The sequence below is a fragment of the Pagrus major genome, chromosome 9 (assembly GCF_040436345.1).
Source record: "Pagrus major chromosome 9, Pma_NU_1.0".
NCBI lineage: Eukaryota > Metazoa > Chordata > Actinopteri > Spariformes > Sparidae > Pagrus > Pagrus major.
In genome coordinates, this window is record NC_133223.1 from 11,361,852 (window position 1) to 11,374,869 (window position 13,018).

At 40.0% G+C, this 13,018-nt stretch overlaps 1 protein-coding gene across 2 annotated transcripts in view; it reads right to left on the minus strand.

Moving 5' to 3' along the window:
• Positions 1 to 4,625: 4,625 nt before the first annotated feature.
• The window catches only part of itgbl1 (integrin, beta-like 1), a 51,332-nt gene continuing 42,939 nt past the window's right edge, over positions 4,626 to 13,018 (minus strand). For both annotated transcript variants that reach the window (XM_073474291.1, XM_073474290.1), the window contains exons 10-11: positions 9,157 to 9,270; positions 4,626 to 4,714 (exon numbers count right to left, since the gene is read on the minus strand). In XM_073474291.1, coding sequence (XP_073330392.1) covers positions 4,626 to 4,714; positions 9,157 to 9,270 — 203 coding nt within the window. The remainder of the gene's footprint in view (positions 4,715 to 9,156; positions 9,271 to 13,018) is intronic.

Here is a 13,018-nt window from a genome sequence, read left to right on the forward strand (position 1 = left end):
CCACACCTGACCAGTGCCCGGTGTGTGTGTGTGTGTGTGTGAGGAGGGGGGAGGGAATGTGACGGAGGCAGGGCTTTTTTCCCCTCGACTAGACTCCAGACCCTCTTTCTTCTGTGGATCAGATCCAGGCAAACCTCCCTCCCTCCCTTCCTTTCTTCTCTTGCTCCTCCTTCCTCTTCCTCTGCTCCCTCCCTTTCTCCAGCTGTCCCCACACGGGCAGACGGATTCTGAGGCGGCTGAGTTTCTCCAGCACAGGAGGGAAGAGGACCTCTGATCATGGAATGCCTTCAGATTCCTCTGAAACTGTGAGAATTCATGTGAATAACGCGTGTTTCACAGCCACGCCCGTGGTACTTTGCTTGCTGACGGTTCATTCAAGAAACCTCCCCCCCCCCTCTCTATAATGCCCTGTTGCAGCAGAGTCTGTGTACCTTCAGATCTATTTTCTATACCACAGTTCACCAGCTATGTTCTGGGATAGAGACTGTATAGATAGAGTAAATATTTGGACTGTCGTCCTCTATTTTTTACGAGTATGTTCCCCTCTCCTTCTCTTTCTAACTCTAGTCACACACTTTTCTCTTTGTCAAGTAACCTAGAAAAGATAAAAACATTTTGCAAGGGAGTTGTGTGATTTTCTAAGAAACACATTCACACACATGTGGCATAAAACACATATTTAAAAAAAAAAAAATCCAAATTTTTCTTCTTGCCTACAACATGCACACACTCACACTTACAGACATACAAAGTTTGTGAGGAAAAAAAATCAGAGACGTTGCTTTTTATGGCTGATAAAAACACACTGGAGGCTGGCAGATAGCTCCTGCAATCATAGTTGATGAAGTGCTAATTACCGCCACTGCAATCAATGTGAGGAGCTCCCTACACACATACAAATACATACACACACATTTATAAACAGATGTGTGTGTGGGTGGGAGAGCACTGTAAGGAATGGTGTATACATATCACTATCTAAGTCCCACCAGCGGTTCAGTCCGCCTTCTCTGGTAAATAAAAAAACCTGAAGTCTATTTTTCTTTAATCTTATTTCAGAGCGTGGGCTCTAGGAATATCTCTAGGCCTTGTAGGCCTCTGTCCCTCACTCACTGACTTCTTTGGACTACGAGGCAAGGCTTGTGGCTTTGACCCAGATGGTCTATAACTGCAGCACTGGCAGCCATCTTATGGCAGCGTCTACTTAAAGCCAGAAAACAACATGGCTGAAAAAACCAGTAGGCGACATTTATACTGGCTGCATCCCTATTTGGTTCAGCAAACTAAAGCATGGGCAAGGTTAATATTGTGTTCTCTCTTCTTGCAGCAGTTATACAAGAGATGGCTTGTATTGTAACATTTTCACTGTATAAAACTTAGGGAAAATGACTATTAAAAATCATAACTTTTTAAATGACTAGATATTATTATTATTATTATTATTATTATTATTATTATTATTATTATTATTATTACGAGAGGATTTGTCTCCTAGCTCAGCATGCAGAGTCCAGTACTGATCATCTTGGCCTATCATGTGCCTGTTTGGACCTTGATTCCCGGCATGCAAAAACAGGTTCCCAGTCCCCACTGGGCCAAAGGTGCCTCACCCACCCGATACAACCATGTAGAGGACGCGTAGCATTATCCATGGAAAAAAACCACACTCAGATGTACTCATTCTGAAATGACCAAAGTCTTTTTTCATCCCAAGAAGAACTGATTCTTTAGGAAAAAAAAAAGAAAACAAATCCTGATTCTCTGATTCTGATCCATCGAAGCTTTCACTGTGATAGCATTTGTCCTGTCGGAAAAGAATCAGCTCCGCTCAGACCCCCACGAAGGTCTTGACTGATGTCATTTTTTTGGAGAAGTACTTATACCTTGAATTAACCACGTGCATGTCTTTTCTATAAGGAACAAGGTATGGGTACCGTTCTTCACTCCGTGTAAGCTGAAGAGCACTGACGTTCGGTGTGGGAGTTAAATGGGCATGTTGTAGGCTACAGCACACTCACAGCTAATCCGAAGGTAACCCGCTGCACTCTCCGTTTTGCATTCTCATCACGACTGTTAGCGGTTTTATCAAAGCTCAACCCGATCGATCAATTTATAACGTTTGTCTCGCTTTAATGATTTTTCCTAATAGTTTTGTTAGATAAGATTTAGAGTATTAAGTGGATCGTTGCCACCCTGTGCTGCTAAAACTGCAACTATATTAAGAAATTGATATGGTAACTATGATTTGTAGTTTATTGGGATTACACATGGCCATTTCTTATTACAGCACATCAAAGCACATTAGTTAGAGTTCAATATTTGTCTGTACAAAGCTGTTGATGCTATAACAAAAATGGCGTTCTATACACCAACACACACACAGGAGCTGGAAACCACTGCAGTTGTATTTGAGGCGGACGTTCTGTCCTCATTACAGCCCATCATCCTTCACTATTACAAACTCTACATGCTGGGCTGGCTGCTGCTCCAGCCCTGCAGACCAGTTAACTGGCTCCTCCAAGGCTGACTTTATTTTTGTAAATGACCGGTGTGTAAATGTACATCTCTGTTTGGATCTCTGTAGCCACCTTTATTTCTTTGTCCTCATTTTTCTCTTGTATACGGGTCGCGTGTGATGTCATCTCCTGATCCCAATCACTTTATGCTTTGTTTCCCCCTCTCTTCAGAATATTCTAGCAAACAAGAGTTCCTTTGTCGCTTCTGTTTTTCCAACCTTATTTTGTACGTTGTCCCATCTGTTGCATGGGGAGAGGATGGCATTGATGAACTGCATGTAGTAGGCTATGTCTATCAAGAACTGTTGGTATGTACCGCTAATTTTACATACATATATGCAACGAGTTTGTCTACACTATACAGTTTGTGTTTGTTGTATACACATATACAACATATTGAATAAAAATATTTATATAAAGGTGTACTGTAATGTCAGTAACATACTTAATGCAATATAGTGTGCAGTATATTATTGCACCTGTCATTTTTGATGGGACAATGAAAACAGAGGGGTTGGCTAGTTTAAGCATGAAAAAGGCCAAAGTAGAATTTACATTAAATTTTCTTTGTGACTTCTTATCGGTCCTCTTTTTGAGTGGTGACTGAGCTCTTGTGTCAATGCAGCTCTCATCCCCTGATGCCACCTTTTGAAGTGACATGGACATCCAGCATGCCACAACTGAACTATGTATGCCCTCTCTTTGTTTCCTCCACTTAGAATTTAACCTTATCACTAGTATGAGTTGAGTGAGAAATGTCCATCACGTACCTCCAGTAGTACAGTGTGGGTTTCATGGCAGATTGTTTGGTTTGATTTCCCCCGGCGGAGAAGAATAGGCACTATTAAAACGATTTATTTTCAAAAAATATATATATATACCATTGCAAGTATGCCCATTGGAGTTATGTCATGTTATAACAAATTTGTAACCATGTATGATTAAGGTCTTCGCATTGTTTTCCATGCAAAATGTTGTGTCATGCGGCACATTTAATGTTTTATTATGAAAAAGAAATAAAAACCTCAAACAGTAACTGCCTCGAGCCCTCAAGTGAAACTTCAGTCCAATTTTGGAACAACACACAGCTTTGTACCGGTGAATAACAGACCTGCAGTAACGCACATATTCCAAAAACTGATACCTTAAGGGACAGTCCACCCCAAAATCCTCATACCTGTAGTGCTATTTTTCCATCTAGATAGTTCTGGTGTGAGTTGCAGAGTTGAAATGGATGGTACTCGGCCTCTGGTGCTAACAGTGCCAAAAAAAAAAAAACATTTGAAGAGCTCAACAGCAATGTCTCTTTCTAGAAATCATGACCCAGTTACTCAAGATAATCCAAAGACCTTGTGGTGAGCATGTAGGATCTATTTTCTTTCTACCGAACTACACCACGCAGACGGAAGCCTGCATGTACTCATGGTCGAGAGGCTTGTGCTTGTGACAACTCAAGGTGGAAACATTAATAGTGTCCTCCTCAGCTGAAGAAAACAGTTCCTACATGAAACTGCTCACAACAACGTCTATGGATTTTCTTGAGTAACCAGGTCAGGATTTCTGTAAAGAGACGTTGCTGTTGAGTTTTTCAAATGTATATTTTGTGTCATCTAGTTCCATTATATTCGAAAAGAAGGCTGACATCTCTGCGGCCGACATCTCCAAAACTTGAGCATTACAGGTTAGACAGAAAATATGTATTTATGTATTTATTTTTATTTTGGGGTGAACTGTCCCTTTAATCTGCCTCCTATTTTATGTGTAGCCATCTGGAATATGTAAGCGTTCTCATGTATATATAAAAAAATACACATAAAGATGTTCTTGAAACAAATGTTTACATGGTAATATGTTTATGTTTCTTTTACACCTACAACACCCAGTTTAATAAGGGTCATTTGTAACCAGTACAATAAAAGAATGAATGCTGGTAATGATATGCCGAATCACATCCATGTGTAGTTCCGTCTTCCCCTTCTTCCTGTGGTTTTCCAGGCTGTGGTTCTTTTACCAGCCTGGTGGAGACCATCAGTGGTGCTCTGGTCGCTCTGGGCAGCCAGGCCTCCTGTCTCTAACACCAGTGTCCTCTCCTCCTCCTCCTCTTCCTCCTCAGTACTCCGCTCCCACCCAGATTTCGCAAGCGTTCCCTGTCCAGCCGTCCCAGCACTCACAGTTGCCACAATTGCACAACCCGTTCCCTGTGAGAAGATGTGAGAAGAAAAGCTGTGAATTAAGAGCTGTGCCATCATGCCTGACCTTTAACAAGGTTCCTCTTTTCACACCCTGCTTCCCTGGGTGCAGCTCATGCAGGGGGATGGGGAATGGAGGCTGACTACTCTGCTCAGGACAGTTTCCGGCTGCTTTTGTCCAAGCAGAGGAGAAAACTCTGGTTTAATTAGGAGTGAAAAGTCTCTATACCTTTGATATTCACCACATTTGTTCAAAGCTCAGATATCCTCAGCTTGGAAGAACTGTTCAACCAATAGGGGAGCCAGATCAGCAGATCAGATGCACATCTACTCTTTCATTTAAGCATGAGGACTTTTTTCATTTAGGTATAAAACACTCAGAGTAGGATGTTATCCCACTGTGTTATAATCCAGTTGCCCCAAGCTTGTCACAAGCTCCCTGAGCTGTCAGACGGAGGATGCCGAGGTTAGGAGGACTCCTCCTGCTGGCCCCCTGTCACACAGCTGAAAAGACATATCTACTGCAAAATATCACAGCGGGAGAGGAGGGGGGAGTGCACAGAGGGAGAAGGGGTGATAAAGCAATGAAACTAAGATTAAAGGACAGAATGCAGCAGAGATGGGGTAAAGAGATGGGTAAGTAGATGAGAAGAACAGTGAGGTAAGAAAGAGTAAAAGTCACTTCAAGGGACTGAGCTCGAGGAGTCAACACGTGGTTTCTCACAGAAATGATTGAGGTGCTTGTTGATCTGAACGCATCCAGACTGCAGACTAAACAGACCTCCCCTGATTAAAGAATAAAGCCGGCCTCACGCCTCTTATTGGCAGTAAATCCCATGAAAATACCAACACCAACAATGCATTAGTCTGTCACTCAAAATTTTCCATCTTCTTTACTGAACTCAACCACAAGTTCATTTAGTTTGTTTTTTTTTCATTTTTTTTAAACCAGCTGGCTCCATCAGGAACAAATTGAACATGTGATGGGGACTATTTTCATCTCCGGATTAATACACATTTGATGGGCTAATGATATTAACAGCCAGTACTCCAGTACTGTGCTTAAGTGCCATTTTAAGGTACTTGTCCTTTGTTTGAGTATTTCAGTGTTATGCTATTTTATACAGTACTTCTGTTCCACTACATCTTAGAGGGAAATATTGCACTTTTTACTCCATTTCATGCATTTGCAGCTATATCTCTGATACCTCGCAGATCAAGCATGTGATCAGTGTATGAAATCTGATGCATTGTTATAGATTGAACCACATATAAAGTAGGTTATTGTAATTTCAGCTCCACCAGCTGCACTAAAAAGACTGTTTAGAGAGTAATCCATCATTAAAAGTAATCTTATACTATTATATATATAATAATGTACTGAGAGTGGACAGTTCTTCCGCTTTTGATAGTCCTTGGTACATTTTGCTGTTAATACTTCTTTAACTTTTTATATTTTGAATTCAAGAGAGTATGTTAACATGTTATTATTGCTGAGGAATCTGAATCTGAATACTTCTTTCATCAGTGGTTAAGGTACCAGAATGGTGTTTGGGAGATGATGTCCATATTCATGGTAATGAAGAAACATGTCACCCATTGCAGTGGTGCAGCACATTTATATGTTGTGGAGCTCCATGGCACAGAGGAATAAGATATATCAGATACACAGGCAGTACTTTTCATGGAACTAAATTTACATTAAGAAAAATTAAGATCAGTTTCATAGGATGACCAGGCTTTGTGTGCTGGGACCTGTTCTTCTGAGTGTAAACCTAAATGTTTTGAGAAGCAGTTTTGTTTACACGAGAATTCACTCAAACCAACAGAAAATGCTGTTTTGGTATTTAAGAGCTGCAATGATTGGTAAAGGAAATGAGCTGATAACTATAATCCATTAATCATTTCAGTTATTTTTCAAACATAAATGTCAAAAGTGCTAGTTCCAGCTTCTCAAATGTGAGGATTTGCTGCTTTTATTTGTCATTTATTATCATAAATAAAGAATGTTTGGATTTTGGACTGTTGATTGGATAACAGAAGCAATTCGGGAAATTGTGATGAGCATTTTTAAAAAATTTTTTATCAATAATGAAAATAACTTTTAATTCCAGCCCTACAATGATGCAGATACTAAAACCTTTCAGGTGATTTTAATCGTTCTGATGGAAAAATGATGTCCACAAATGTATGTAAACACCCATAATAAACATAATTAGATGTGTTGCACGGTGACAAAATGTTGCAAAGTATTTGCCATTACACCTGCACTGCAGACAGACAAGCGGACCTTTTTATCTCCTTTCTGAACTGGTGGCTGAAATTATCATATTCAGTGCATGAAATTAACCAGCAAGCATTCCTAATACGCTGAATTTTCCACATCACTCACCAGTTGTATGTGTAATGAGAATCTACAGCTTTGAAGGGTCCATGAAATCTCCACATACAGGGTCATTTACTAAAAATTTGATATCATCGACATGGCTCCATCACTACCTGGTGAAGCATTGACTGATTTTACCTGCATACTCAAGAATTGCCTTTTCATGTTAAACACCACTTCCATTATAGTAATTCTCATGTATATGGTAATTTTCACATATATTCACTTCAGTCTGTTATATGGTAATCAGGAACATTTAACAGACATTACCATACATTTTCTTTGCTTCCTCACAGTTTTCCGCAATTTTTAAGCAACGCTTGTCTGCATCTGGAGCCACTGATGCTCATTTGAATGACATTAAGGCTGACATTTGGAGTCATGGAGTCATGATGAGAAACACTTCTGAACAGCTGTCCAGATTTTGACAGGCCCTGGGGCAAAAAATAATTCTAAACATGTACTGAGATTTCCATTATCAGTGGGGAGAAGACGGCTCCTGTGGAGAGCGAGAAAATGTTTGCGTGTGTGTGTGCGTGCGTGTGTGCGTGTGTGTGTTTGTGTGTCATCTCAGTTCATTTTCCTGTTCTCTGACTCACAACCATAGCCGTTTACATCAGTGGTGAATGACACCATGTAGATTTGTTCCCTATAAATACGGTTTTCCCTGTCCTATTTACGTTTGTCCAGTTGCATCAAATCTCACTTTAGAAATATTGGTTTTATCTTCGACAACAACTTTGATCAATGGGTGAAATCAGTCATTCAGTTGTGCTTCCTTCAACTAAGCAATATCTCAAAATTAGATCATTTTTATCCACTAAAAATCTGGAAACTGTCAGACACGCCTTCATTACATCCCGGTTAGATTATTGGCGTTCGCTCCATTCCTGTCTCACTCAGAACAACCTTTCCAAACTTCAACTTGTTCAAAATGTTGCAGCAAGACCACTCACAGAAGTCTACATAACAAACTATTTTAACATATCTACATTGGTTACCTGCACTTTGTAGAATTGATTTGAAAATTGTAATGATTATCAGCACATTTGAGGTTGGCCCCTGATTATATCTCCGACTTAATAAACCCGTATGAGCCTGACGGCAGCCTGAGATCCTCCGGCAGAGGACTTTTGGTAATTTCTAGGCCAAGGCTAAAAACCAAGGGAGACAGAGCTTTTGGAGTCAGAGCCCCTCGACTTTGGATTGAACTGCCGGAGGAGATCAGGCAGGCTAGCTCTGTTTCTTTTTTTAAATCTCTCTTAAAAACTTTTTTTTCCTTTGCTTTCTCTTTTATTTTGTTTTTAATATGTTTTCCGGTAACTCTTACCTTGTTTGTTTTATTATTGTGTGATTTGAACTGCTGTTTATCATTTATCTATCATTTTTCCTGTTTTTATGTCATACTTTATGAAGTAATGAAGTGTGACTGGTGATCCAGTCAGGCTGGGACCTTTTCATCTGTTTTCAAGTCTCCATTATAGACTTAACGATGGAATAAACTGGTATTTCCTAAAGAGATAGATACTGATAGTGATCCTGTCTTTGTGATAGCAGCACCGGCAATAATACCACTTGGAAACACTAGTTGGGTAAAAGTTGTCTGTTTCTACTTTAAAAGGTATAATTTTTAAGAAATGGCCAGAATTCAAAGGCAGCTCCAAAACTATAGGGGGCAGCATAACCGCTAACTGCTGCTCACTTTACTGGACTTGCTATTCTTTGCAGTAGCTATCTTTGGCTATAGCAACTCGCTGACATTATCAGGTAGCTCAGCTAGTGGCCCTATGAGCTGACTTAAGTCTGCCTGAACCGCAACCTCGGATTACTGCTGCTGAGGTGTTGGTGTTCTCTCCCTGTTAGGGTCAGTCTGGGTCAGTCTGTATTTTGGATCTGATCTTACTATTCTCTGGTCTATTTGGATCAGGTCTGGCTGTGCTCGGGTCTCTATTTCTCGAAAATTAATATATGCATGTTGAGTTTGGGTAGGTTTTCCATGGGTCTATTTTGGACCCATAAAGACCTCTAGTGAGTGCATGTGCGTGTGTGTGTTTTCCTACTCTACCTGTGCAGATGAGGCCGTCATGCTTGTCACAGTCTCGGTCGTCACACTCACAGTACTCTCCAGACACCCACCAGTCCTGGGGAGAGCAGATACATTGGCCACAGTGACACGAACCTGCAACACACAAACACAAGAGTGTTAATTAACATCACATTTTCCTTATGTAACATTTTGACGGTGTATATTTTCTATTTATTTTGAACACCATCCCCTTGTGCTTTCTCCAACATGTTTGTATTATTTCCTGTAAATTCTTTATTTTACACAGAAGATAAATAGTGTTGGGCAGAGTGGATATGAGATGTTCCCTGGGGAAACAGCTACTAATACACTTTTTGCCACCAGGAAACCAATCCACCCACACTTAAAATTTCCGCTGTTCCCCACCAGTGTCTGTGCCCGTCTCTCTGAAGGGCAGCAGCAGGATAATAAGGTATTAAGGATTGGTGGAGGGAAACAAATCTACTGCTGTCTCCTTCAGTTTTTCCCAAAGCTCGCACCCAGAGGTCCAGCAACTATGTTTTCAATCTCTCCAATTTCTATCAACATACAGGTTACAGGAACTCAATATGAGAGGTGGAGGCACACATAGCAGGAGAGAAAGAGAGTCAGATAAGAGAGAGGTGGGACAACGGGAGGAGCTGAGGGAAGATTGTTCTGCTGTCTGAATGTAGCCGAGCATGGAGAATGAACACGCTCATCTTCATTTTCACACTCTGCTCAGCTCTGCAGGGCCGGACCCACTGCAGTCGCTCTATTTCTGTGGATACAACGCTACACAAAAGTAAGGGATCCTGTTGTGTGCTGTCATTTGCCACCTAATGATACATGCAAAGCTGCAACAATGTGCAGGACATTATAAACATATAGGATACAGTTGGGAGGCAGCTACATAGGGCTGCAACTAATGATTATTTTTTGATTAATTCACTTGTATAAAATTAATGATAAATGCCCCAAAGGGGAAGTCTTAACATTGTTTTCACTGTCAGTCCGACAGTCCCAAACCTATTCCACTATATGGGCAATCTAGGCACATGCCCAGGGGCCCCTGAGTACGAAAGGGCCCTCCATGACAGGAGAAAATAAAATACATGATTTTTTTTTAATGTCAGGCTCCACAGAGATGACACAAATCTTGATCATGATAATTATCCAGTCAGAATGAAATAAAAGGTGTTTTCAAGAAAATTATTGCATTATTGATTTTCTTTTTCTTTTTCATATTGGTGAGATGACTGGACAAGTGGTGATTGGTGAGCAAGCAGCACTGCACTGTATAGACTGGCCAATGGTCAATGTGGGTTGGGCATAGAGAGGGATTCATTTCTACCTGACCCAGTAACAGTTTGATCATATCGGTAAGAAGTTTGGGGGATATAATTGCCACCAGCAGAAACGACTTTTACCAAAAGCCTGGTGGGGCTGTCACCTGGGGTTACTAATCTAGTTTTGCCCAAGCCAAAACATATGCAATTAAAAATGATATGAAACAGAGAAAAGCCAAACATCAACACATTTGAGAAGCTGAAACCAGTGAATGTTTGGGCTTTCTGCATTTTCCTGGGATAAATTCAGTATCAGTAAACTAATCTGTTAACCTCCAAATGGTTTCATCCCTTCAGGAGGCATTCTGAATTTGTTTTGGATAATTAAAAATGTTGATATTTTCTGCAACAGAAGGTGTTTTATGAACTGGTTCTTGTATAACTCGTTCATGTCTTTTTGACTGGGTAAAATATTCCAACATAATGACACTAAGAGTAAATCTTATCCAAACGAATACTTTAACCCGTGAAGAAAAGGTTATCATCCTGTGACAGATTAACACAATTGTGGGCTCAGAGTGGAAATTGGATGTTAATCTTGTAAGATCAAGAAAACACTGCTTTCAGATTCATTTCTTGTTACTACAATATTTGATAGGAGATTGCCTGTCAGAGATAGTCAGATACGCCCTAATCTTGCTGTAGACATAGAGCTCTTGATTGAGCTGTTTCATAAGCTGAGTGAATATGTATTATTTTCTCATCAAGACATGCTTTTTGTTGAGCTTGACAGGTCATTCAACTCAAATTCCACTTATTTGCGTCTTTTGCAGCTTTTGATTAAAAGCAACACAATGTGACTTCCTCATTTCTCCAGGAGGTTACATTTTGTTGCTTTAAAATAAACATGGAAGAAAAATCAGTCAAAAACTACAGAACAAGTTAGCAAGAGGACCTTTGGTAGAGATTGTTTTTTCAAATGCTTTTGAATGGTCCGCTGTTTGTTGAGTATGTGTAAGGGAAGGAGAATGACAAAGAAAATGTAAATATATTAACACTGTTAATACCCAACTATACCTGACTATGCCTAAGACCTGTTTACTAAGCATCAGGAGAACTTCTTACCTACAGAGCAGAAGCATTATGAACAAAGAGGAACTTTTTAAACAAAGTGCATATTCCTTCAGTTAAAAACTAAAACTAAGAAGGGATAGTTTGTTGATCACTGAAATAACAGAGATTCAAAACTTATTGTCACATCTTGTATGCACATCCATCAGCTACAATACTGAAAGGACGAACAGGTGAAGTAAATAACATTGATGATCTTGTTACAATGCAATGTTCTGCTGGGAAACATTGGGTCCTGGTGCGTCCTGACACGCCGCAAAAAATGCTCGGACTGACCCGAGGAATCAACCTGGCCTCCGAATTCCACAGATGTCAATCTGATCAGCATCCATGGGAAGGGCTGGAACAAGTCCGATCGATGGAGGCTCCACCCAAAGGACTCAAGGGAATCACTGTCAATGCCCTGGTGCCCGACACCACAGAGCACCACCAGAGGTCCAGAGTTTCCAGACCATGATGGGTCGGAGCCAAGTCCAAGGCGGGGCCAACAGAACATTGTTGTCACGAGATGACCACTGTTACTCACCTCATCTGTTAGTCCTGTTAATGTTGCAGCTGACTAGTATATGTGCATTGTGTTTATCTTTCATTCATCATTTGGAGCAATATTCCAGAAAGAAACTGGGACAAAAATCGTAACCCAGAGTTGAAGTGATGAATTAAACTAATAGAGCTAATGAGAAAGAGAACGTTCTAGAAATTGTTCATTTTATCTTATCTTTATTGAGAAGACAACGTGTGATATGTTACAGAGAAAGGATTTAATTAAATAAAGGGACATAAAGCTCTAAAGAGAACTCTGAAACAAAATCATAAAAAAATGTCTGAACTTCTATAATTAGAGTGCCTGGGTGTTGTTTTCTATTCTGCTGTTCTCTTTCACCTAACTTTTTCCTGCAGCTGTCTCAAACGTCATTAAGAATTAATTTTGGATCTCAGTGGCTCCCGACGGATGTTAAAGCCCAACATGTTTTGAAAGACAACAGACTGATCCAGCAGTTCAGTGTCATAGTGTACTCATTTGGAAACATATTGTTTTAATTTCATAAAAAAGTTGGGGTGCTCGAAGGGCTAAACCTTTGATAAATGCATCCACACACACAGAATATAATCAGGTTTTTTTACATGATAATCATGCAATTTCTGTGTGTGTGTATAATTTATATGTACAAGTGAGTCTGAAAAAAACACAAACGTCATCAAAACAGCAACTATCGTATATATAATAGCTGAAATTACCTCAACCAATTAAGATAGTAATTGCAAGTTACCTATTAATGCATTCTATAATAATCAAATTATATGATATGTACACTCATAAGCAGCAATTTTCTGCATTTTGAATACTTTTATTTTGGACACTTTAAAATATATAATTTGTAAGAAAGTACCAGAATTAGAAGGTGGCTCCGACACTATAGGGGGCAGCATAACTGCTAACTGCTTCTCAGCTGTAGCCATCT